The 25,082-nt window shown below is 42.7% G+C and overlaps 1 protein-coding gene across 4 annotated transcripts in view; it reads left to right on the top strand.

Moving 5' to 3' along the window:
• The window catches only part of PEX5L (peroxisomal biogenesis factor 5 like), a 364,561-nt gene that overhangs the window by 214,787 nt on the left and 124,692 nt on the right, over positions 1-25,082 (top strand). For all 4 annotated transcript variants that reach the window (XM_073626273.1, XM_073626275.1, XM_073626272.1 and 1 more), the window contains one exon: positions 9,576-9,687. In XM_073626273.1, the coding sequence (XP_073482374.1) occupies positions 9,576-9,687 (112 nt within the window). The remainder of the gene's footprint in view (positions 1-9,575; positions 9,688-25,082) is intronic.

Here is a 25,082-nt window from a genome sequence, read left to right as displayed (position 1 = left end):
TGGTGGAAAACAGGACCTGTAGTTTATTCATTTACAGGTCACTGTGCATGAATGATGTGGTCTTGTGGTCACACTGATTTCAAATGTGACAGTGGCTGCAGGGGAGAGATATTGCTTGTTCAGCCTGTGGCCTGTACTATAATATTTGAAAGGTTCCTCCATCCATGCTAAACAGCACAGATTGATAAATCTCATGCTGCCACCGGCTATCAAAATACCCAAATCAGCAGCTGCAACTGATTGATTTTTCAATTGAAGCATGCTGACTGGGAGGGAGCTGACAGGATCACCCTTGGAGCGAATTTCAGCCAGTTGATCATAAGGTGACGGCAATTTGCTGTTTGTATGGCCAGCTTTACTGTTCAACGTATTGAAGAGGGGACAGGGGATTGAGCAAGAAGAGGGGGGGGGGCTGTTGCCAGTTTATTAGCCAAGGCATAATAGTGATCAGGCTAGGTTTACTTACTCGCCCAACTGACTGTTTCTCCCAGCTGCAAGCGAAATAACTCAAAGGCCATGCACAGGCATGAGATGGTCACCTGCTATAGCTAAATAATATATTGCAGCTTTCCAATCCTTGAATGTGACTGACACATTTGTTTTTTTGCTTTATTTTTTTCCCAGTGATCTTGCCAGTAATATGGTCCCTGTTCTAGGCTGACAATGTTTACTCACTTACTGTATATATAGAGGAGCAACACTGTCACCCTAGAACAGGGGTCTCCAAACTTTCTAAACAAAGGGCCAGTTTACTGTCCTTCAAACTTTAGGGGAAGAAAATGTCCTGGCATTGGTGGGAGTAAACAATGCTCCATGATTGATATAAGTGGGAGGAACAATGCCCCATCATTGGTGTCAATGGGAGGATTAGTGCCCCATAATTGGTGTCAATTGGAGGATTAGTGCCCCATCATTGGTGTCAATGGGAGGAATAGTGTTCCATCATTGATGTCAATGGGAGGAATAGTGTCCCATCATTGGCGTTAGTGGAAGGAATAGTACCCCATTGTTGGTGTTAGTGGCAAAAACCTTGACAGCAACAGTGGGGGGAATAATCCTGAAGACCCAGTTAAGGCAAGCAAAGGTCCGCATCTGGCCCCTGGGCTGCAGTTTGGAGACCACTGCCCTAGAACATATCTACAGAACCCCTCTTTTTTCTTCCATAACAAAGAGGGAGGTGTTCTACAGCCCACAGAGATAGCTGACAACAATGTAACCGATAAAAGTGCAGCACAGGCAGAGGGCAAAAAAAAAAAAAAATCAACTCACAAGATTTCAAGATCAGTAGATTTTTTTAAACACAAGGAAGAAAATAAGAAAAGTTAATTGTTTGGGTTTATGCACACTTTAACCACCTCAATACCATGCACTTACACCCCCTTCCTGCCCAGACCAATTTTCAGCTTTCAGCACTCTCACAGTTTGAATGACAATTACTCAGTCATGCAACACTGTACCCATATGAAACTTGCGTCCTTTTTTTCACACAAATAGAGCTTTCTTTGTTTCTGTCATAACATTTTGCTAATTAGTAATTTTTCTTCATAAATTTTGGCCAAAATTTATACTGCTACATATCTTTGGTAAAAATAACCCAAATTAGTGTATATTACTTGGTCTTTGTGAAAGTTATAGAGTCTACTAACTATGGTGCCAAACACTGAAAATTGATCACATCTTATCAGGCCTTCAGTACATCAGGTGAATCTCATTTCTTGAGACACTAACAAGTCAGGAAATTAAAATACCCCCTAAATGACCCCTTTCTAGAAAGTAGACATTCCAAAGTATTAACTAAGTAGCATGGTGAGTTTTTTAAGTTGTAATTTTTTCCCACAATTCTTTGCAAAATGAAGATTTTTTTTTTTTTTTATAAAATTATCAGGTTATTTCTCACACACAGCATATGCATACAACAAATTACACCCCAAAATACATTCTGCTACTCTTCCTGAGTATGGCGATACCACATGTGTGAGACTTTTACACAGCCTGGCCACGTACAAAGGACCAACATTGAAATAGCACCTTCAGGCATTCTACGAGCATAAACGACACATCTCATTTCTCAACCACCTATTACACTTTTGAAGGCGCTGGCGCACCAGGACAATGGAATTGCCCACAAAATGACCCTATTTTGGAAAGCAAACACCCCAACGTATAATTTATGAGGCATAATGAGTCTTTTGAATGGTTCATTTTTTTCTAGAAGTTTTTGAAAAATGTGGAAAAAAAAGGAAAACGCTTTTTTTTTTTTTTACACAAAGTTGTCAATTTATAAGATATTTCTAACACATAGCATGTATATAGCAAAAATTACACCCCAAAATACATTCTGCTACTCTTCCAGTATGGCGATACCACATGTGTGAGACTTTTACACAGCCTGGCCACATACAGAGGCCCAACATTGAAGTAGTACCTTCAGGCATTCTATGAGCATAAATTACACATCTCATTTAATTCCTACCTATCACACTTTTGAAGGTCCTTGAGCAACAGGACAATGGAATTACCCACAAAATGACCCCATTTTGGAAAGCAAACACCCCAACATAAATTCTATTTGGCATGGGCTGCAAATACGTACTCGAGTACTCTAATGGGCTGGAGACAGGTACTCGGGTAACTTGATGAGCTGCAGACAGGTACTCGGGTACTCTGGTGGGCTGGTGACAGGTACTCGGTTACTCTGATGGGCTGGTGACAGGTACTCTGTTACTCCTATGGCCTGGTGACAGGTACTTGGGTACTCTGATGGCCTGGGGACAGGTACTCAGGTACTCTGATGGCCTGGTGACAGGTACTCGGGTACTCTAATGGCCTGGTGACAGGTACTCGGGTACTCTGATGGCCTGGTGACAGGTACTCGGGTAGTCTGATGGCCTGGTGACAGGTACTCTGGTAGTCTGATGGCCTGGTGACAGGTACTCGGGTACTCTGATGGGCTACAGATAGGTACGCAGGTACTCTGATGAGCTGGTGACTGGTATTCAGGTACTCTGAAGGGTGTTGACGGGTACTCAGGTACTCGGTCTCATATTGGCCGTGACAAGTACTCAGGTACTCATATGGACTGTGACATGTACTCAGGTACTCGGGTACTCAGATGAACTGTGACAGGTACTCAGGTACTCATATGGACTGTGACAGGTACGCAGGTACTCGGGTACTCAGATGAACTGTGACAGGTACTCAGGTACTCAGATGGACTGTGACAGGTACTCGGGTACTCAGATGGACTGTGACGGGTACTCTGATGGACTGTGACAGGTACTTGGGTACTCTGATGGACTGTGACAGGTACTCGGGTACTCAGATGAACTGTGGCAGGTACTCATATGGATTGACAGGTACTCAGATGAACTGTAACAGGTACTTTGATGGGTGGTGACAGGTACTTTGATGGGTGGTGACAGGTACTTTGATGGGTGGTGACAGTTCCTCTTTATTGGAAGGGCAATCAGTTTGATTGGTGTACACTGTAAGCGGTAACGAGATGTTACCGCAATCTCCTTCTCATACATGATTGGTGTGTGAGAAGTAGAACCCGGTAACATCTCGTTACCGCGGTTTGTTGACATTTAGTGATCGGCTGTGAAAGGATCACAGCCGATCACGTAGTAAACAGCCACCGGCCAATGGCTGTTTACCAGTGTCGGTGATGAGCAGTGTTCCCAGGAACACGCCGCCACCGACGTGCACGCGCAGCGTGCTCGAAATCGTGTGCATGCACCGTGCAAAGTGGGGCGGTACCACCTGTGATCGGCCGTGACTTCATTGCGACCAATCACATGGTAAACAGCCATGCCCAATGGCTGTTCACCCCCCTCGGTGGCGAGCGGTGTCTCCGTGACACGCCGCCACCGAAGGAACAGGGATGCGCTTACACGATCCCGTGCATTCCCTGTTTAAATGGAAGGCCGTCATATGACGCCCTCCCAGAATGAGAGCCGCGCTGCCTGGCCATCATATGATGGCTGGCAGGTGGCAAACGGTTAAAGTGTACTGATGGGAAATGACTGAGAGTTTAATCAGTTTTCGTAAAAACCCATATTCACAGTCAACCAGGTCGGTCTTACAAATTATAAATGCTAGCTGTAGATTTCTGATCTCACAATCTGCAAGTCTGCTCACCCATTTACTTCCACTTTACAGACCACATGGTATGATCCCTTCTTGATAAGTATTGGCAGTGGAGCTAACACAAGTGATTTTGCTCCTTTATACAAGTAAGCTTTGTAGCAGTTTGTGAGCGGGGCCGACTCGCCCAGTGCACAAGGGCCTTTTGCTCTCTCTCACGTTTCTCCTTTCTCCGTTGTATGCACTTGCTAATGCCCAAAACCAGGCGGGGGCATGTTCATGTTGCATCAACATTATGGCAACATCCTGACTTAGCAGGAAGCTGTACACCCCACACACACTGTCATACAGGTGTCTCCCAGTCCCACGATACACACACCTGCTCAGGAATGCGACAATTTGAAGGAGACACCACAGAGCAGTTTTCCATTCCCCCAGTCCAGCTTGACTCTGCCACCTATCGCCCAGTGACAGAACGAGATCCTGCCAGGCACCATCGCAGACCCCATGCGTGTGCATAATTAACTCTTTTCTCTAATGTACCATATGGCTAGGTCCCTAGGGTCTCCGCCACGTGGTTCCGGGCTTGTTTTCTGGGGCACGGACCGTTTCCTTTACTATGCATAAGACCCGTCACTCCTGCCAGTACTGCCCTCCCACTGTCTGGCTATCATATCATCCTTCTCTTGTACTTGTTGTTCCTAGCAACAGCATGCCACAACTTTACTGCGTGTGTGCATAACAGACCCTGTTCTTCCACATAAGTCCTTACCAACATGCACCCCTTTAAGTAACTTTAGACCAGGCTAGGACAAAGTTTTAAGAGCTTTATTGAAAACTCTCAACATAACAATTCCAAAGTATACAGTTATTTCCCCAACAAATCCTTAACTCAGGCTTTTGACTGCCCCAGCATACCTGCACAGGCAAGAGTCCATACACAGCACAGTGCACAGTGGCAGATCTCTACAGCTGATGTCCTTTAGCAAGGACAACAGGTCCCAGCAATTTACTTACATTTGGAAGGTTCCTAGCGGCAGTAAAGACTTTCTCTGGTAGCTGCAGCAGCAGCCACAGCAGCTCTGTGATGTGCCTTAAGATTGTCTGTGTCTTTTCACCCATGCAGACTGTCTGACTAGGCAGAGCCCTCCCCCCTTTTATTATAAGCACAGGGAGAGAGGCAGATCTTGGATATGTTAACTGTTTTCCTCCTGGCTGGGGTAGCAGCTGTCTCACTAACCAGCATTTCAACCTGCTTACAAGTTATTTACATGATATTAGTTTAAACTAGAGTCTTCCTTTAACAGAAAACAGTTCTGCGTTTTAAAGCCTTTCTTGTTTCCTATGTCAGTGATACCTTTGTTTTCCATGCCCTCTCTTCTCGATGATGATGCATATTGATTTGCAGTGGATTTCTTTGACATTGCTAGAGAGAAACAACACTATATCTTGTCATCTCTACAGTGTTTCTTCTACTGACCAACTGTTAGCTATCCCTGTGACCCCCATTACCCATCCACCCTGGCATATTTCTTCATGAGGTAAATTGTTGTTTTGATACAACCTGGATGTCTTGTTTAGAAAGTATCATCAGTTTTAAAAATAAAACCCCATAATAAGGACACATATGGTCATTTTTTAATTGAATCTTGTAAATCATCAATCATTAAACTGTACATAAAGCCATAATCTATATTATGCATTATTCATCATTGTATACAGTTTCTTTAAAGTAGTATTAAATCCTCACTTTTTTTAGCCTAACACATTGAGCATTAAAACAAAAACCCCAGCCAACTATTGGTTAAAATTCTTACTCTAGCACTTGCGGTTTACAACTTTTAGTGCTGCTGGCTCCTGCCCTCTCAATGCTGCTTCCCTGATCTTCCGTTCTCCACAGAGAAGAGTTAATAGGGTACAGTACAGTCTAGAGTCAGTTTGTCAGCTTGGAGAAGGGAGGAGTAGGGCAGTGCCTTGCCATTCTAAGCTATGGGGCTGTGTGTTTCTATAGATGCACACAATGTAGGGAGACACAGCTCTGGTACCTGAAGGGTGGCTCCATAGGATGCGGCAAGAGAAATGAGCCACCCTGAAACAGGAAACCTCAGGCAGCAGTCATGGCACCAGCTTAAACAGAAACATAGGCAAAGGTTAAAAGATAAGGAAACTGCAAACCCCCAGTAAGTGTTTAAATCAGTTAACTACAGGCTCTCTTATAAAGGTGCAAACAAGCACCAAAATTCAGACATGATGTGATGCAAAGGCCTTCCTTAACCTTCCCTAAATGAGCCAAATGCTCCTTCATTTGTGTCTCATGAACTCCCTCTTACAGATACTGCAGCCTACCCTAGGAGGGTTTCAGCAACAGAGGCAGGGCTGTCAATCCACTAAGCCACGGGATAATGTGTGGCCGGGTGCTGATTGACATGCTAAAGGCTTGTGAATTAGCAATGACAATGCTGATAGCTACACCCTCTACATTTTTTTTATTTGATCCCACATAGTACAAGCAGTCACAGCCTACATGAAGTGGCAACTTTGCTCTGAATTCAGGAGCAGTGACAAATCACCATGTAATTCTACTGTTATTGTAGTACAAACGGTTCTAAAAAAACAATAATTACCATGTTGGTTGACTTGTATTACAAATTACTCATGAGCAGCACCTAGTAGATTTAATGTTTGTAGGTTTACTTCTGAAATATTATGGTCCTACTAATGTAGGCAGTGAGAAATTAATATCAAGTAGTAAACAGTGACACAATGGAACTAATGCATTTAATGAGAAAGTACACAGGAAGAAACATTTGTTGTGAATAATATTCCAAGAACCATCCTTATTAAGTATGCTAAAAAACTAAAGCTAGAGCACAATGTGTTGCATCAGACAACAGCACTATGTTTTCCTTACACAAGATTTGTTTTATTATAAGTATGGCTTGATTAAACCAACAACAATTACGGGTGCATCTCAAAAAAATTGAATATCATCAAAAAGTTAATTTATTTCGATATTTCAATTCAAAAAGTGAAACTCATATATTATATAGATTCAATACACACAGAGTGATATATTTCAAGCATTTATTTCTTTTCATTTTAATGATTATGGCTAGTGAAAACACAAAATGCAGTGTCTCAGAAAATTAGAATATTGTGAAAAAGTTTAATATTGAAGACTCATGGTGTCACACTCTAATCAGCTAATTAACTCAAAATTACCTGTAAAGGTTTTCTGAGCTTTCAAATGGTCTCTCTGGTTCAGTAGGTTACACAATCATGGGGAAGAATGCTGAAACTTGTCCAGAAGACAATCATTGACACCTGCCACAATTAGGTCAATTCTAAAAACGTTGGCTGTTCACAGAGTGCTGTATCCAAGCATAATAATGGAGAGCGGAAGGAAAAAGTGTGGTAAAAAAAGGTGTACAAGTAACATGGATAACTGTAGCCTTGAGAGGATTGTGAAACAAAGGCCATTCAAGAATTTGAGGGAGATTCACAAGGAGTGGACCAGGGCTGGTGACAGTGCTTTAAGAGCCCCCACACATGTATGCATCTAAGACATGGGCCATAACTGTCAGATTCCTTGTGTCAAGCCACTCCTGAACCAGAGACAACTTCAGAAGTGTCTTACCTGGGCTAAGGAGAAAAAGGACTGGACTTTTGCCCAGTGGTCCAGAGTCTCCTTTTTGAATGAAAGCAAATTTTGCATTTCATTTGGAAATCAAGGTCTCAGAGTCTGGAGGAAGAGTGGTGAGGCACAGAATCTAAGTTGCATGAGGTCCAGTGTGAAGTTTCCACAGTCAGTGATGATTTAGGGAGCCATGTCATCTGCTGGTGTTGGTCTACTGTGTTTTATCAAGTCCAAAGTCAGCGCAGCCCTCTACCAGTAAATTCTAGAGCACTTCATGCTTCCCTCTGCTGACCAGCTTCATGGAGATGCTGAAGTCATTTTCCAGCAGGACTTGGCACCTGCTCACACTGCTAAAAGTACCAATACCAGGTTTAATGATCATGGTATCACTGTGCTTAATTGGCCAGCAAACTTGACTGACCTAAACTCCAATAGAGAATCTGTGGTGTATTGTCAAGAGAAAGATGAGAGACACTAGACCCAACAATGCAGATGAGCTGAAGTCTGCTATCCATGCAACCTTGCTTCCATAACACCTCAGCAGTGCCACAGGCTGATCGTCTCCATGCTACGCCACATTGATGCAGTAATTCATTAATTCATGCAAAAGGAGCCCTGACCAAGTATTAAGAGCATACAATACTGTACATGGACATACTTTTACAGTAAGCCAACATTTCTGTATTAAAAATCTTTTTTTTTTTTTTTTTTTTTTTAAGTCTTATGTAATATTCTAATTTTCTGAGATACTGAATTTGGGATTTCCACTAGCTGTAAGAAATGCTTGAAATATATCACTCTGTGTGTAATGAATCTTTATAATATATAAGTTTCACTTTTTGAATTTTATTACTGAAATAAATTAACTTTTTGATGATATTCTAATTTTTTGAGACGCACCTATATATGAATATTTTTACTTGCTAAATTATTTTTACATTTAATATTTTTTTTGGCACAATAAATATGCAATTTAAAATGTAAAATGTATTTAATTATAATTTAGAGTCTAACCCCTTTAGTCTTTACATGTAAACTACCCTTTAAAAATAACACTCCACCTTCCCTACAACATTTTAATTTACCCTGTAAACTAAGCCCTATAACCCTCAGCACTTTACCTACCATAGCACATAGCCCTTAAGAATATCACTCCCAACCTCCAAACTAATGCTAAAATATTTAACTGTCATATAATAATACTTAATGTTAATCCAATACTAAAGTTAACCCCCAAACCCCTGACAATAAGTCTAACTATACCTTGACCTTTAACTCCTTACTGGAGTTAGCTTGGCCCTGAAAACTAATGTATTATCTGATTAATTGGTCTTACCTTCAAGTGAAAGTGTTAGTTCCTGAAAATAAAGCTGGCCGTAGACGGTTCGTTTTTTCATTTAGCCAATGGGCTCTGTCCACACAAAGGGTGGGTGAAGAAAACCTCCCCAGCCAGGATATTGTATTCTGACAGACGCTCTGGCTGTCAGAATACAATTGCATAGTAAACGAGATAAAGCTCAGTTTGCAAAGAATACCAATCACATGCAAAGAAGAAAAAAACAGCATTGTTTCTTGCACATGATTGGATAATGGAGATCAGCAGAGCTTCCCTTCTTTTACTAAGCTCTAGAGCAACTGCACTTGCAGAGTGCAACTGCACTGGCAAAGTGCACAGTCTATTTGCCTTTAGTAAATTAACCCCAGTGGCTGTTATGGTTAAATAATACCAAAGTCTCAAGCGTACGCAGAAAAAAGACTTGCTTTTTCTCCAGTCAAGCTTGATCGCCATGTATTTTTTTAAACTGATTACTCTCATGGCTTTTTTCATTATGTTTCTCTTTTCAATTTCCAGCTTGTGAATGAGCAACAGGAAAGCAGGCCTCTTCTCAGCCCATCTATAGATGACTTTCTGTGTGAAACCAAATCAGAAGCAAAGGCCAGGCCAGTAACTTCAAATACAGCAGGTAATTGTATACTGCAAAGTCTGTCTGCAGAAAAGAATCATCTCTTTTATCAGACTTCAGACAAAGTCTACATGTACTTTAAGTAGGGAAAATGTGTCTCCTATACTATCAGTATTTTGATTGGTAAAGAAAAAAGGATTATTTTCCAGTGGGAGAGCAAAGCATTGAAAATGTACAAAACCTCTGCAAAATTATTTTCTGCTATCTGTGTATCATTGGGGAATTTTCCCTTCACTTTCTGCCCAAGAAACGCAATAAGAAATTTTAGGAAATCTCCCAAATCTCTTTTGACAGTTGTTTCTGGAACTGGTGTCCACATTAGAAGATTGCTTCCTACCTCTTATTCAGGGGATAACTCTAATGCCCTGTACACACGGTCGGACATTGATCGGACATTCCGACAACAAAATCCATGGATTTTTTCCGACGAATGTTGGCTCAAACTTGTCTTGCATACACACGGTCACACAAAGTTGACGGAAAATCCGATCGTTCTGAACGCGGTGACGTAAAACACGTACGTCGGGACTATAAACGGGGCAGTAGCCAATAGCTTTCGTCTCTTAATTTATTCTGAGCATGCGTGGCACTTTGTGCATCGGACTTGTGTACACACAATCGGAATTTCCGACAATGGATTTTGTTGTCGGAAAATTTTATAGCCTGCTCTCAAACTTTGTGTGTCAGAAATTCTGACGGAAAATGTGTGATGGAGCCAACAATTTCCGACAACAAGGTCCTATCACACATTTTCCGCCGGAAAATCCGACCGTGTGTACAGGGCATAAAAGTTTGCATTTTCCCTCACATTCATTCAGAGACAATGGTCACCAGGGCAAATAGAGGGATGAGTCTCCACGTTGACACACAAACAACACTAAAAACTTAACAGAAGGCCTACCTTTATTTAAACCTAAAAAAATGGTTTTGCCTAGAGATACACATTTTAAAGGATGTTTGAGGGTTACGTGTAAAAAAAAACGAAGGAAACAAAATTAACAGAGTTTCTCATATAAACTTAAATTATAGTTATTTTTATTTTCTGATTTTCTACCTTGCATTAGAAAGATGCAACCTACAAGCAAAAACCTTCACTTTTCTTTCCTCCAGTTTTTAAGCGAGTCCCTTATTTATTTATTTGCTTTCCCACTTCAAATTTTCTGTAGTAGGCAGTATGCATTGTACAGAATAATCAAGACATTGAAAAGAGGTTTTAGTGATGGTGCTGTGAAGGATAAAGAGGGAAACTTAGCTAGCAAAGCTGAGAAGATTGGCGGAGCATTTCCAGACCATCTTGAATAGTGCAGACTTAGCACAGCAGAAATTCACAAATACAACCACTTGAAAAAGAACCTCTAGACATAGAAGAGGTAAAGGATGCAGTTAAAAAAATGTTTAAAAGAGTTAAAATCAGCAGACATAGAAATAATAAAGCAGACATGTTGAAGGCAGAGGTAATAGAGACAATACAATTACTGGGAAAGAGATATGTGATTAGGGAATTTGTTATAGAATATAGCCAATGAAATTAAAATGACATCACTTTTATTTAAAGCTCTAAAAATGACAAAAAGGGAAACCTGTTATTATTGTAGTACATAAGTGCAGGTTTTAAAAAGGCAATTATGTTTTTACAGTAAGTCAAGGTGTTTTTCATTTTGCAAAACAGTATCTGTAACCTTTCTTGTGAGTGTCTACGAGCTTTAAAACTTAATTGGCTTCTTTTAAACCTGTACTTATAGCAGGTTTAAAGTTTTATAGCATTTAATAGTTAAAAAAAAAAGCGATTTGATGTGTAAATTCATTTAATTGATTATATATTTATTCTTCCTAATATCTCTCTCAATATATATACAGTCTTCTGGGAAGGCGGTCCACAAGGTTTAGGAGTGTCTTTATGGGAATGTTTGACCATTCTTCCAGAAGAGCATTTGTGAGGTCAGGCACTGATGTTGGACAAGAAGGCCTGGCTCGCAGTCTCCGCTCTAATTCATCCCAAAGGTGTTGAGGTCAAGACTCTGTACAGTCAAGTTCGTCCACCCCAAACTCACTCATCCATGTCTTTATGGACCTTGTTTTGTGCACTTGAGCACAGTCATGTTGGATTAGAAGGGGGGCTTACCCAAACTGTTCCCACAAAGTTGGGAACATGAAATTGTCCAAAATGTCTTGGTATCCTGATGCCTTAAGAGTTCCCTTCACTGGAACTAAGGGACCAAGCTCAGCCCCTGAAAAACAACCCCACACCATAATCTCCCCTCCACCAAATGATTTGGACCAGTGCACAAACCAAAGTCAATAAAGACATGGATGAGCAAGTTTGGGGTGGAGGAACTTGACTTGCCTGTACAGAGTTATGACCTCAACCTGATAGATAACATTTGGGATGAATTAGAGCAGAGACTGCAAGCCAGCCCTTCTCGTCCAACATCAGTGTCTGACCTCACAAGTGCACTTCTGGAAGAATTGTCAAACATTCCCATAGACACACTCCTAACCCTTGTGGAAAGCCTTCCCAGAAAGGCTGAAGTGTTATGCCCCGTACGCACGGTCAGATCAGAAAATGTCCGATCGGAGCGTGTTGTCGGAAATTCCGACCGTGTGTAGGCTCCATCGGACATTTTCCATCGGATTTTCCGACATACAAAGTTTGAGAGCAGGCTATAAAATTTTCCGACAACAAAATCCGATCGCGTCAATTCCGACCGTGTGTGGCCTGTTCCGACGCACAAAGTACCACGCATGCTCAGAAGAAATTCCGAGACGGAACAGCTCGGTCTGGTAAACTTAGCGTTCGCAATGGATACAACACTTTCGTCACGGTGCAATGTTAAAAATGGTTTAATACGGCGCACTCTCTTCTTCTTTATAATGTGAGAAGAATGAAGTAGTTTTGCTGCTCATATTCACACAGACTTCTCACAAACTTCTTTCTTTGTTATTTATCGGGATTCCCTCAATATATTTTGATTTGTCACATCTGACAAAAATATTTTTTTATTTTGTTTTTTTTTTTTTAAAGGCATTTTTTTTTCTTTAGGTTTGTATTTTTTCCAAGGCTGATCTTTGTTTTATTTTAGTTTTAGTTTTACTCCAGAATATTTTTGTGTGTGTTTTATGTGTCAAGTTACCACAACACCATTGATATCTTATATTATTTAATCTCAAGGAGATTGTTTGGTGTTGGTGTCCCTTGTTAATTTCACATTGTACTTTAGAAATGTACCTGCCTCCTCACAAACAAACTGTCCTTTTTGAAGTAAAACACACATAGGAGAGTATAGTTGAAACCAAAAATCCTTTATTAAGGGCTCAGAACCAAACAAAGAGGGAGGCAACACTGCAGAAACAGCAGAAATTAGCGAAGCCTTGGACCCCCAGGGCAGACATCAATTCTTTAACATCAAAATTGGTGGCCTGAGGAGTCCATATGTAAGGGAGTGCAGTCTGGTCCAGAAGTCCCAGAGACCCGGAAAGCAGCAGATGACATCTGTGTCCCCAGGCTGTGGTACCACAAGGGGCTGCATCTTTTGCCAGACCAGACTGGACCCAGGGTCATTACTTTCTGGTCTTCTTTCCATGCTTCCTTCCCGGCTGTGGCTCTGCTGTTGGAGATGTGGCAGGAGGAGGAGTAGGACCTGGAGGAGGAGGAGAAGTAGAAGGACCTGGAGGAGGAGGAGGAGGACCATGTGTGAGGTCACAAATGTGGGTAGCAGATGTTATTTGGCCCCTCAACCCCTTATTGAGAGCTTCCAACATTAAGGACTCACAAATGAGTTGTTGGCCCTCCTCCATCCGCTGCATTTTACAGGCAACTGTGCCAGCAAAGTCCTCCTCCACAGTGTGGGGTGCTCCCAGGGCCTCTGTAGCCTTCCAAAAGAGACCTATGGCAGCCTCCTCTAGGGTACTCCTCTTCCTGCCACTTTCTCTTTGCGGGTGTAGGGGAGGGACCTGCATATCAGGAAGCCCGCTCGGCCCGGCCACCTCCTGGCTGAGACTTCCCTGTGTATGAAAAGGGGACATGGTTTTAGTTTTTGCATCATCAATCACAAACATAAATTAGTACTCCAAACTAACATCTAGTTAACATCATTGATTGGACAACCTGAACTATTTAGAGGAATGCTATACCTGGCTCAAGCTGGGCTCCTCCACATGTTGCTGCCTGGAAGGCCCAGGTTGGGCATCAGAAGCCTCAGCTGGGGGGGAAGGAAGCATGGAAGGAAGACTGGAGAGTGATGACCTGGGTTCAGTCTGGCCTGCCAGAAAATGCAGCCTGTCATAGTACCACATCCTGGGGACATAGATGTCATCTGCTGCTCCGGATCTCTGCGAATCCTGGACCTTCTTGTGCTCCCTTAGATAAGTGCTCCTCAGGCCACCAATTAGGATCTTCAAATAGGTGGTGTCTGCCGTGGGGATCACCTGCTTCACAATTTCCAGCAATTGATCCAGTGCTGCCTTCCTCTTTGTTTGGTTCTTATAATGTGGGTGGTTTATCTGCCACAGACAAGGCAGCTCCCTGAACATGTCAATGAAGATTGCCATAAAGTCGGTATCGTTCAAGATATCCATTTTCACTGCAAGACACAACACAAGACAAACCCTAATGTCAGGCAAAGCTCTCCTAATCTAGTTACAATATAGGCCTCAATCTAGAAGCAGTATAGGCCCAAGTTTGGCTCTTACCTTCGTTATCACGATCGGCGCCTCCGATACTCCTTCCTCCGCCCACAGATCGTATGTACTACGCACGCGTGTTACGCTTTATACACACTGCGCATGCGTGTAACTCCGCCCGCCCCTGACGTTCTTTCTAGTCTATTCCCCGCCCCTTTTCATTCGGCGCAGTGGGTGAAGAGCACATGGTGGAGTCAGAGCAGGTGCAAGCTTATTATAGCAACGAGGAGGAGGAGGAGGAAAGCCCGGATCCGGAAACGTCCCGATCCAGAAGGAGACGATTTAAGGCCTCTAATATGTCCTCTGGGGAGATGTTGGAGATGGCCGACATCCTGAAGAAGGCCGACTATGATGGAAAGTATGGACCTTACCCCAACCCCAATATCAGAAAGGCCAAGATCATTGCGAAAGTGGTCAAAAGTCTGCACCGGAATTTCGGGGTACGACTATCGAAAGTTCAGCTCAGGAAGCGGTGGTCGGACCTGAAATTAAGAGAGCCCGAGCAGTACAGAAAGATCCGGAGAGTGCTGCAAAAAAGTAAGTAGTTGTGCTGTGTTCCAATTCTTTTTGTCTTTATTACGTTCGTGCTTCTCCATGTGCTTTTCTTTTAAGTGTTGTACAGTTTAAAATGGCAACTTTCATGTTCATGGGCCCATTATTCGTTCGTATGAAACATTTTTCTTTCGGCCTATAAAACACCATTGTTTAGGCCATATGCATTTGCCCACATTTTTTAGGGCCTACTTGTATGAAAAATATTTGGTTGTGTAGATGGGTTTGTGACTAGAATGAAATGAAAACTAGATTCTGTGTAAGGAGAGGACACTCAGCAGCTGTTTTCACATCTGGACGCTGGAGCACTAGTGTGGGACACCTGAACACCCTTTTTATTAGGTGGCCCACACAGGTGCTCCAGTGGATACTATAGGGGGGTCTCCATCTGTGAAGCTTGGACAAGACAGGTAAAGTCTTGAAGCTTGACAACGGACAATAAAAATGCTACATCTTGGAACTCTGCCAAAATAGACAATTGTACCCCACTTCCAAGCAATGTTTCATCTTTATATTTCGGCCATCAAATATCTGTGTGCTAATTATACCATTTTTGTTTTACATAGGGGAGAAAAGACTCGGAGGACACCCCTCATCCGAGGAGACCACAGACCCCCCACCTCAGGAAGAAGGGAAAATACCCCCAACCCAAGAAAAGCAGGAGGAGGAAGAAGACGTGGTGGAAATTGGCACCACAACAGGTGAGTGTCTGCGACCACAGACTCAGGTAAGAGATGGATGCCGGCATATTTATAATACCTGTTTTTTTTTGGTTTTCTCTCTTTTTAGGTGATCGTGATGTTGGGGATCCAGGGCATTTCACCTCTGAAAGTGCACAGATCCTGATTTGGGAGATCATGGGGTGTAATTTAGCTTTGGAAAACATTGAGAAAAACATCAATGATGTTATTCAAAAAAATAATAACATCATTGATGTTTTGGGGAGAGTTTAAAACCCCTCCAAATCCCTTTGTTTTTTTGTACGCTACAATGTTAAAAATGTTTTAGCGATTTTTAGAAAAGCCAAATTTTGAGGATGCACACAGTGTGCCAACATGTGCTATCTGCCATCACGGGAGATCAATGGTCGCGTTTTGGGGATGCAACCCCTTCTTCAATAATAAACCAACTGAGAGGAAGGGGTTGCTCCCCCATAACACGTCCCTTGATCCCCCGTGATGGCAGCTAGCACATGTTGACATTCATAAATCGGTGTGCATCTTCAAAATTTGGCTTTGCCTGGGGTGACTTCACCCCATCTGAACACAATATCAAACACAGTTCCTAAATACTCATGTCTGATATTGCCTTCAAGTTTTACCATATGTGAACTTTGTAAGTTCAAGATTTGTGTCTTTCTTGTTGGTTTTACACATGCCTGTTTTATCTTAAATGGACATTTCTATTTTTGATAATGCCACCCCAAAAATTGTTATACAACAAACATGTTGGTTTGTTTTAAAAAACCTTTTCTAAATGCACATGTGATTGTGCAGTTATTAAAAAGATTGTTAATCAAGAATGTGTGGATTATTGTCTCAACGCTACAACACTTTTGTGGTGATGTAATTGCTGTTTTCTGTGACAATGGGTGTTATTTCCTAAGGGCAAATCCACTTTGCACTACAAGTGCAGTTTCAGTGCAGTTTCAAGTGCACTTGTAGTGCAAAGTGTACTTGCCTTTAGTAAATAACAACCAACAGTGCTTTGTATAAGGTTACACAATCACTCCATTTTCAGGACTCACCACATTTCGGTCAGGGTCAGCTAAAACAAACACAAGCAGTAAATGTCACCAAAGATTTGCTTAATTTTTGTTTTATTTAATCAAGGTTTCACAAATTGTCTGGCATATTGATGGCCCCCCTACCAGCAAAGAACTCAAGGTATCTTAGCCGGACATCACAGGCACTCAGGGAGGGCAAGCCAGGACGGCCACTTTCAAGCGCCGTCAGGGTTGTTTCATTTATAATTCCAGCCTCAGGCCCAACTGAGCCAGCACAGTTGGCAGAATGTTGCCGTAAAAATTTATGTAGAACACAGCACGCCAGGATAATATGATTCAGTTTATACTCCGCCATATGGATGGGTGTAAGAAATAGGTGGAACCGGCTGGCCATGATTCCAAATGTGTTCTCCACCACTCTTCTGGCTCTGGCCAGCCGGTAATTAAAAACCCGCTGTTCCGGGGTGAGGGTCCTCATCGGGAATGGCCGCATAAGATGGTCCCCCAGCGCAAATGCTTCATCCGCAACGAAGACAAATGGGAGTCCTTCCACATTCTCTTCTGGAGGTGGCAAGTCCAAGCTGCCATTCTGGAGACGCCTGTAAAACTCTTTCTGGGCGATGACTCCACCATCGGACATCCGCCCATTCTTCCCCACGTCCACATACAGGAACTCGTAATTAGCCGACACCACCGCCAACATCACAATACTATTGAACCCCTTGTAATTATAATAGTATGACCCCGAGTTGGGTGGTGGGACGATGTGGACGTGTTTCCCATCAATTGCCCCTCCGCAGTTAGGAAAGTCCCACCACTGGACAAAGTGGGAGGCCACCGTCTGCCATTCCTGTGGCGTGGAAGGAAACTGTTGAGGAAAACAAAAATAAATTAGTATTTTTGCACAAACAAGGAAAGCAGATTAGACACAAACATTCTTGGCCAACATCCAGGTAACATTTATTAAGGGGAATTTTACAACACCAAAGTATAAGGTACACCTATCATATTCCCCCCCCCCTCTCATGGGCCATTTCTAACATTATGGGGGGGGGATCTTGGACAGGTAACCCTCTCCACTTCATTGAGAGATGAATGCCTAAATAATGGGTATTACTTGGAACAGCCCCTCCTTAGTTACACTATTGGCAGCCCACTGGACAGGTAAGAAGTGTCATAATACAAAGATATAAATACACACTGTACACATTTGAGCACATTTGGACATTCTGCTATTACCTATCAAGATAATAATAGTATACAAAAACTTGAAACAGTACCATTTGAAAGTATACAGGCAGGCCCTTGCACTACATGCTTTGGGGAATTCATCCATAAATCTGACCACTAAAGAGATGGGTATAGTGTGTATGGGTTTGGCAAAGTCAGCAGATAGAGGATTGAGGATAGATAGAGAATTGGGATCAGCTGACTTAGCAGTTGGAGGGGAGGGAGGGTTCAAAATGATTTGGGGACACCACAAAAAAAAAGCCTCTAGCACTCTGCCTGAATTTAAAGCACAAATCACATTTCTAAACATTTTAGGGGGTGTTTGGGTTAAAGCACTACTATGGAGCTGATAAAATACATTGTTAAGTGACTACATGAGGTGAATATAAGGGCAGGAGAGCATGCTGGGGAGGTAAGTGAAGGCAAATATGTATGAAGGACATAAAAAAAATTACATAAAATTCCAGCATGAATGAGGACAAAGGGGACATTCACAGCATATTACAATAATGGTAATTAGGGAATGAGGAAAGAAATACAATATTCAATACATGCAAACATTCAATACAATAAAATATGATAAAAATCTTACCTTCATATACTCCTTCTGCAGGACCTGGATGATGGCAGAACAGGTCTCTGGGATAATGATACCCAGAGCCTGGGGGGAGATGCCTGTCGAGAACTTCAAGTTCTGCAGACTTCTCCCCGTCGCCAAGTACCGCAGGGTATCGACGAGCCTCTGCTCCGGAGTGATGGCTTGCCTCATGCAGGTATCCTGCCTGCTGATATAGGGGGTCAGCGAAGCCAACAAACGGTGAAATACGGGGTCCGTCATCCTGAGAAAGTTCCTGAAATCATCAGGATTATTCTCACGGATCTCACGGAGCAAAGGCATATGAGAGAACTGGTCACGCTGAAGCAACCAATTCTTGGTCCATGAACTCCTCCCCACCCTGTTCATGGACTGGACTTGTGTCAAGGTCAGGGCCCCAACACCAAGCCCCCGCACAGCACGAACGGCGATCGGAAATTCCGACAACTTTGTGAGACCGTGTGTACGCAAAACAAGTTTGAGCCAACATCTGTCAGAAAAAATCCTAGGATTTTGTTGTCGGAATGTCCGATCAATGTCCGACCGTGTGTACGGGGCATTATAGATACAAAGGGTGGGCCAACTCAGTATTGAACCCTACAAAGACTGGGATGCCATTAAAGTTCATATGCTTGTAAAGGCAGGTGTCACAGTACTTTTGAAATACAATATAGTGTATATATACTGTATATATCAGGGTAATAGAGTTATAGTCTCTTGTCTTCATTCAGTACAGTGGACTGTAAGTGTTTTTTTACATAAAGTATATCCAATACAAGAGGATGTGTTTGATTTCACCTCACACCACAATTACTGAAAATGATCTTCAGGGAAATTTGGGAGAGTAAAACGGCAGCAGAAAACTGCCATGATAATTGAGCTCCCATGAGAGATAATCCTTCAGGATGCAACAGTTCGTGGGACATTCATTTGCTATCTTTTAAAGAAAAGTGCTTAGCAAAATAATATACTTGAAACTAGATTTTCATACACTAGACTAGATGATCAAATTTTAAAGAGTTTAGATTAGAAGATTAGGCAAATCCTGTTCAGACCATATTTTCTTTTACATTAAAGTGTATAAAATTCCCAGGGCCCCTGAGGCCTAATGGTGACCTCCAGAGTTAGGGACAGCTGACATCCTTCAGTGTAGAGTGAGTAACAAGGCATGGTGGGTGTAATGCAAGATGAAATGGAATTTTGAATGCAAAGAGATTTATTGTCTCTTAAACAGAACTGTTGGAGAGAGGGTTAGGGCTAGGACACCCTTAGGTAGATGCAATGTTAATTGGCAGACTCCGAGACTTCTAGAGGTAGACAGCTATACAGGTGAAGGCCTCCAGCCGGACATCACTTCTGTATAGGTAGGACAGCTGTCTCCTAGGGCAACAATCTTGTAGCTGTTACTAACGGTAAAGGTGTTCAACTATCTGCAACACGAATGGTTCTCTTTGCCCCACACTCACTCACTGTGGGTCTTCACTCAATGAGCTTCCAGTCTCTCTCACTAGACTTCAGATCCACTAGCCAACGGATCCCCTGAGCTCTTTCACTGTAGCACTCAGAATCTTCCTCAAGCATCACCCCTGCTTCACTGCTGGGTCCCTTGCTTGGCACTCACAGATACTCCTCAAGCTTCACACCTGCTGATACGTTAGGTCCCTGGCTTGGCACTTCACAAGCGTCACCTCTGCTGTCCCGCTGGGTTCCTAACTTGGCACTTGCTGATGCTTTCCCACTTCTTCACCATCCCCTGCTGGCGAGAAGTCTGCTCTGATACTGGCCTCAGCTTACTCACAATGATCTCTGGTAGTAAGGTGGATGGTCCCTTTGTGGCGACAGCTTCCCTTCTACCTCCGACCATGACTGGTTCCCCCAGCCGGCCGAACTGTCACTTCTGGTTGGACTACAAGACCGCAGTCCCAACCCTGCACTACTTCTAGATAGGCTCTCAGCTAGCCTAGCAGCTAGATGCCCCCGGGATAGGCCTTAGGTTTCTAGCCTAGCAGCCTGGGGCAATAGGACAAACGTCCACCCAGACAGCCATCCAGGTGGCACAGAACCCCAATCACCTGACTTCACCCAAATAAATAGGCTCTCCCAGCAGGCCAAGGGACCCAAGAAAATCCCTGCCCATTGGCTGAGATGCCCCATTCATTCTTAATCTGTCCTTGCAATGACCTTGTCTTATCTAATGTCACCAGATACCCAGCCATCTTCAACGACAGAAGAGAGAAGTGCAGCAATTCCAGAATTAGGGCAAAATCAATTGACCTCCTAACAATTGACCAAGGCAACTATCACTTGGTAAATAAATTTAATAGCAACACTGCCTAAACATCAGGGTGTTACAAAAGTATACCCAAGAGTAAAGCAAAGAATGGTATATCTCATTAGCATCCACAGAGAATCCCTGTGGAAAATATTTCACAACTATGGTATTTCCCAGAATTTTGTCATCATTTTGAAAATCTCTTACCAGGATTTCCTTTGCAATTAACATTATCCTGACAGATGGCATTAGATGTATGTTGCGGTCGTTCAGGTGCTTATCTAATAGCTTTTTGAAACTATCGATGCTCCCCGCTCCTTGCCGCTCTTACAGTAAAGAACCCTCTACATAGTTTAAGGTTAAACCTCTTTTCTTCTAATTTTAATGAGTGGCCACGTGTCTTGTTAACCACTTCAATACAGGACACTTATACACCTTCCTGCCCAGACCAATTTTCAGGTTTCAGCGCTGTCGCACTTTGAATGACAATTGCGCGGTCATGCTACAACAAATTAAAAAAAGACCGAAAATTTTGAAAAAAACATGTTTTATTTTGTTTCAGTTACAAAACTTTGTAAATAAGTAAGTTTTCTCCATCACTGATGGGCACTGAGGGGGCTGCACTGACGGGCACTGATAAGGCAGCACTGATGGGCACCGATGAGGTGGCACTGATGAGGTGGCATAGATGGGCACTGATGATGGGCACTAATATGCAGCACTGATGGGGCACTAATAGGCAGCACTGATAGGTGGCACTGATATGTGGCACGGATGTACACGGATAGGCAACATGGATGGGCATGGATAGGCAGCACGTATGGGCACTGATAGGTGGCATGGATGGGCACTGATAGGCAGCACTCATGGGCATGGATAGGTGGCACTGATGTACTGGTACTGATGGATGCCAATCAGTGCCAAACAATAATGCCTGCCAATCAGTGATGCCCATTGTGGGCACTGATTGGCATCCATTGTGGGCACTGATTGGCATCCACTGTGGGCACTGATTGGCATCCCTGTGGTCTAGGGTGGCATACCTGGTGGTCCTAGTGGCCTGGTGGTCCAGTGTAGGCATCCTCGGGGGGGCTGTGCTGATAATCGATCAGCACAGACCCCCGTCAGAGAAGCAGCCGATCGGCTCTCCTCTACTGGCAGACGCGAGTGAGGAAAAGCCCATCACAGGCTCTTCCTGTTTACATCGTGATCAGCTGTGATTGGACACAGCTGATCATGTGGTAAAGACTCTCTTTACCGAGATCGTAGTTGCGGTGTGTCAGACTGACACACCTCGTCAACGATCACTGCAATGCGTGCCCCCGGGGGCGCGCAGCGGCTTAATATCCTGAAGACGTCATATGATGTCCTGTCTGGTTATTGAAACCACTTTGCCGCCGTCAATTTGCTATATGGCGGGTGGCAAGTGGTTAAACTCCCTTCCGCTAAAAAGTTTTATCCCTATCGTGGGGTCACCAGTACGGTATTTTTAAATTGAAATCATATCCCCTCTCAAGCTTCCCTTCTCCAGAGAGAATAAGTTCAGTGCTCGCAACCTTTCCTCATAACTAATATCCTCCAGACCCTTTATTAGCTTAATTGCCCTTCTTTGTACTCGCTCCATTTCCAGTACATCTTTTCTGAGGACTGGTGCCCAGAACTGGACAGCATACTCTAGGTGCAGCCAGACCAGAGTCTTGTAGAGCGGGAGAATTATCGTTTTATCACTGGAGTTGATCCCCTTTTTAATGCATGCCAATATTTTGTTTGCTTTGTTAGCAGCAGCTTGGCATTGCACACCATTGCTGAGCCTGTCATCTACTAGGACCCCCGGGTCCTTTTCCATCCTAGATTCCCCCAGAGGTTCTCCCCCCAGTGTACAGATTGCATTCATATTTTTGCCACCCCAAATGCAATATTTTACATTTTTCTACATTAAACCTCATTTGCCCACCTCATTAATTTGTTCAGATCTTTTTGCAAGGTTTCCACATCCTGCGGAGAAGTTATCGCCCTGCTTAGCTTAGTATTGTCCGCAAATACAGAGATTGAACTGTTTACCCCATCCTCCAGGTCGTTTATGAACTAATTTAATAGGATTGGTCCCAGCACAGAACCCTGGGGACCTCACTACCCACCTCTGACCATTCCGAACACTTCCCATTTATCAACAAACCTTTGAACTCGCCCTTGTAGCCAGTTTTTAATCCATGTACTCACCCTATGGTCCATGCCAACGGACCTTATTTTGTATAGTAAATGTTTATGGGGAACTGTGTCAAATGCTTTTGCAAAATCCAGATACACCACGTCTACAGGCCTTCCTTTATCTAGATGGCAACTCACCTCCTCATAGAAGGTTAATAGATTGGTTTGGCAAGAACGATTCTTCATGAATCCATGCTGATTACTGCTAATGATACCGTTCTCGATACTAAAATCTTGTATATAGTCCCTTATCATCTCCTCCAAGAGCTTGCATACTATTAATGTTAGGCTAACTGGTCTGTAATGCCTAGGGATGTATTTTTGGCCCTTTTTAAATATTGGTGCTACATTGGCTTTTCTCTAATCACCTGGTACCATTACAGTCAGTAGACTGTCAGTAAAAATTAGGAACAATGGTCTGTCAATTACTTGACTGAGTTCCCTAAGTACCTTCGGATGCAAGCCATCTGGTCCCGGTGATTTATTAATGTTAAGTTTTCCAAGTCTAATTTTCATTCTGTCCTCTGTTAACCATGGAGGTGCTTTCTGTGATGTGTCATAAGGATAAACACTGCAGTTTTGGTTACTGAAGCACCCCAATTCCCTTGTGAAGACTGAGAAGAAGAATAAATTCAATACCTTTGCCATCTCCCCATCCTTTGTAACCAGATGTCCCTCTTCATTCTTTATGGGGCCAATATGGTCTGTCCTCCCTTTTTTACTGATTACATACTTAAAGAATTTCTTGGGATCTTTTTTTTGCTCTCCTCCGCTATGTGTCTTTCGTGTTCTATCTTAGCCACCCTAATTGCACCCTTACATTTCTTGTTGCATTCTTTATAAAGTCTGAATACTGATGATGATCCCTCAACCTTGTATTTTTTGAAGGCCTTCTCCTTTGCTTTTATATGCATTTTTACATTGGAGTTAAGCCATCCAGGACTTTTGTTCGCTCTCTTAAATTTATTACCCAATGGGATGCATTGGCTATCAATGCTGTAGAAAATGTCACATATTTAGGCTGCAAGGTATCAAAAAGTGAAAAAGCTTAAAAACCAACATGGTTCAATTCACACCTATGTGTGCATTACCATGCACACTGCATGCACACAGATCAGTGTAAATCTAGCTAATCTAAATTACCTGTCAAGCAATTGCAGCATTCAGAAACACCAGGATGGCTAAGAATATAAGCATTATCATAAAGATCAGACTGTTCAAGTGTTATGTTCTTAAGCTGGCCATACACTATTAGATCTTTCAGTTCAACCTGCAAAATAGATGCTGCACTATTCTATTTCGACAGCTGGCTCCACCAGCTGCCAGAATACCCATCCAACATCTGCATCTAATTGGATGTAGCTACTGTTCAGACAACACTTTCTGCCTGGTTTCTTAAATTTTCAAATCAAAGGATGTCGGTTGGGAGGGTGACAACAGGGCCACCCAAGGAGTGAATTTTGGTTAGTTCATCAGCAACTAGACAACATTAGAAAGCTTGCTATTAAGCAAGTAGTCCTTTATCAAGAAGATTTGAAAAACAATAAGCAAAAGTCTGAAAAGTCAGATTTTTGAGAAGGGTCCTGAACATCCTTTGGCTCAACGCAGAAATCTGCAATAGTAGGCTAAACAAAAGGAATAGTGTCAAAGCCTATCACCAAAGAAGTCAAAATGCACAAATGAAGATTTGGTGGAACCCACCAAATTCCATGATCAGAGTCTTCCTAGGAAGGACCCAAAAAGACCCAAGGTGAGCTGGAGGAAAACTGTGGAGAGAAAAATGAAAAAAACAAGAACAGACCTGGGGATACCCAGTGGGATCTGTTGCAGACAGGTCAATGTAGTGAGCTCTCATGGAAGCTGTATGTGCAAGTTTGTGTGTAATGTGCATGGTTAAATAAAAACAGCTACGAACACTCTATCGTTCTAAAGGAAAAAAAAAAGAAAAAATAGGTCCTCCCCAGATCTGCCCAGGCTCTTTCCCAATGAATCCTATCCAATCCATCACCCCTTTATTTTATTATGGTCTTTCTATTTTATTTTCACTGCACATCTAGTTCAGTTATATGTTAGGATTCAACTATTTTAAATATATAAACTGCATGGAAGAATTTTTTACTCATTAATAAACC

This window comes from Aquarana catesbeiana, linkage group LG04 (genome assembly GCF_042186555.1).
Source record: "Aquarana catesbeiana isolate 2022-GZ linkage group LG04, ASM4218655v1, whole genome shotgun sequence".
Lineage (NCBI taxonomy): Eukaryota > Metazoa > Chordata > Amphibia > Anura > Ranidae > Aquarana > Aquarana catesbeiana.
Note: the sequence above shows the minus strand (reverse complement) of the source record. Positions and strands in the feature narration are given on the sequence as shown.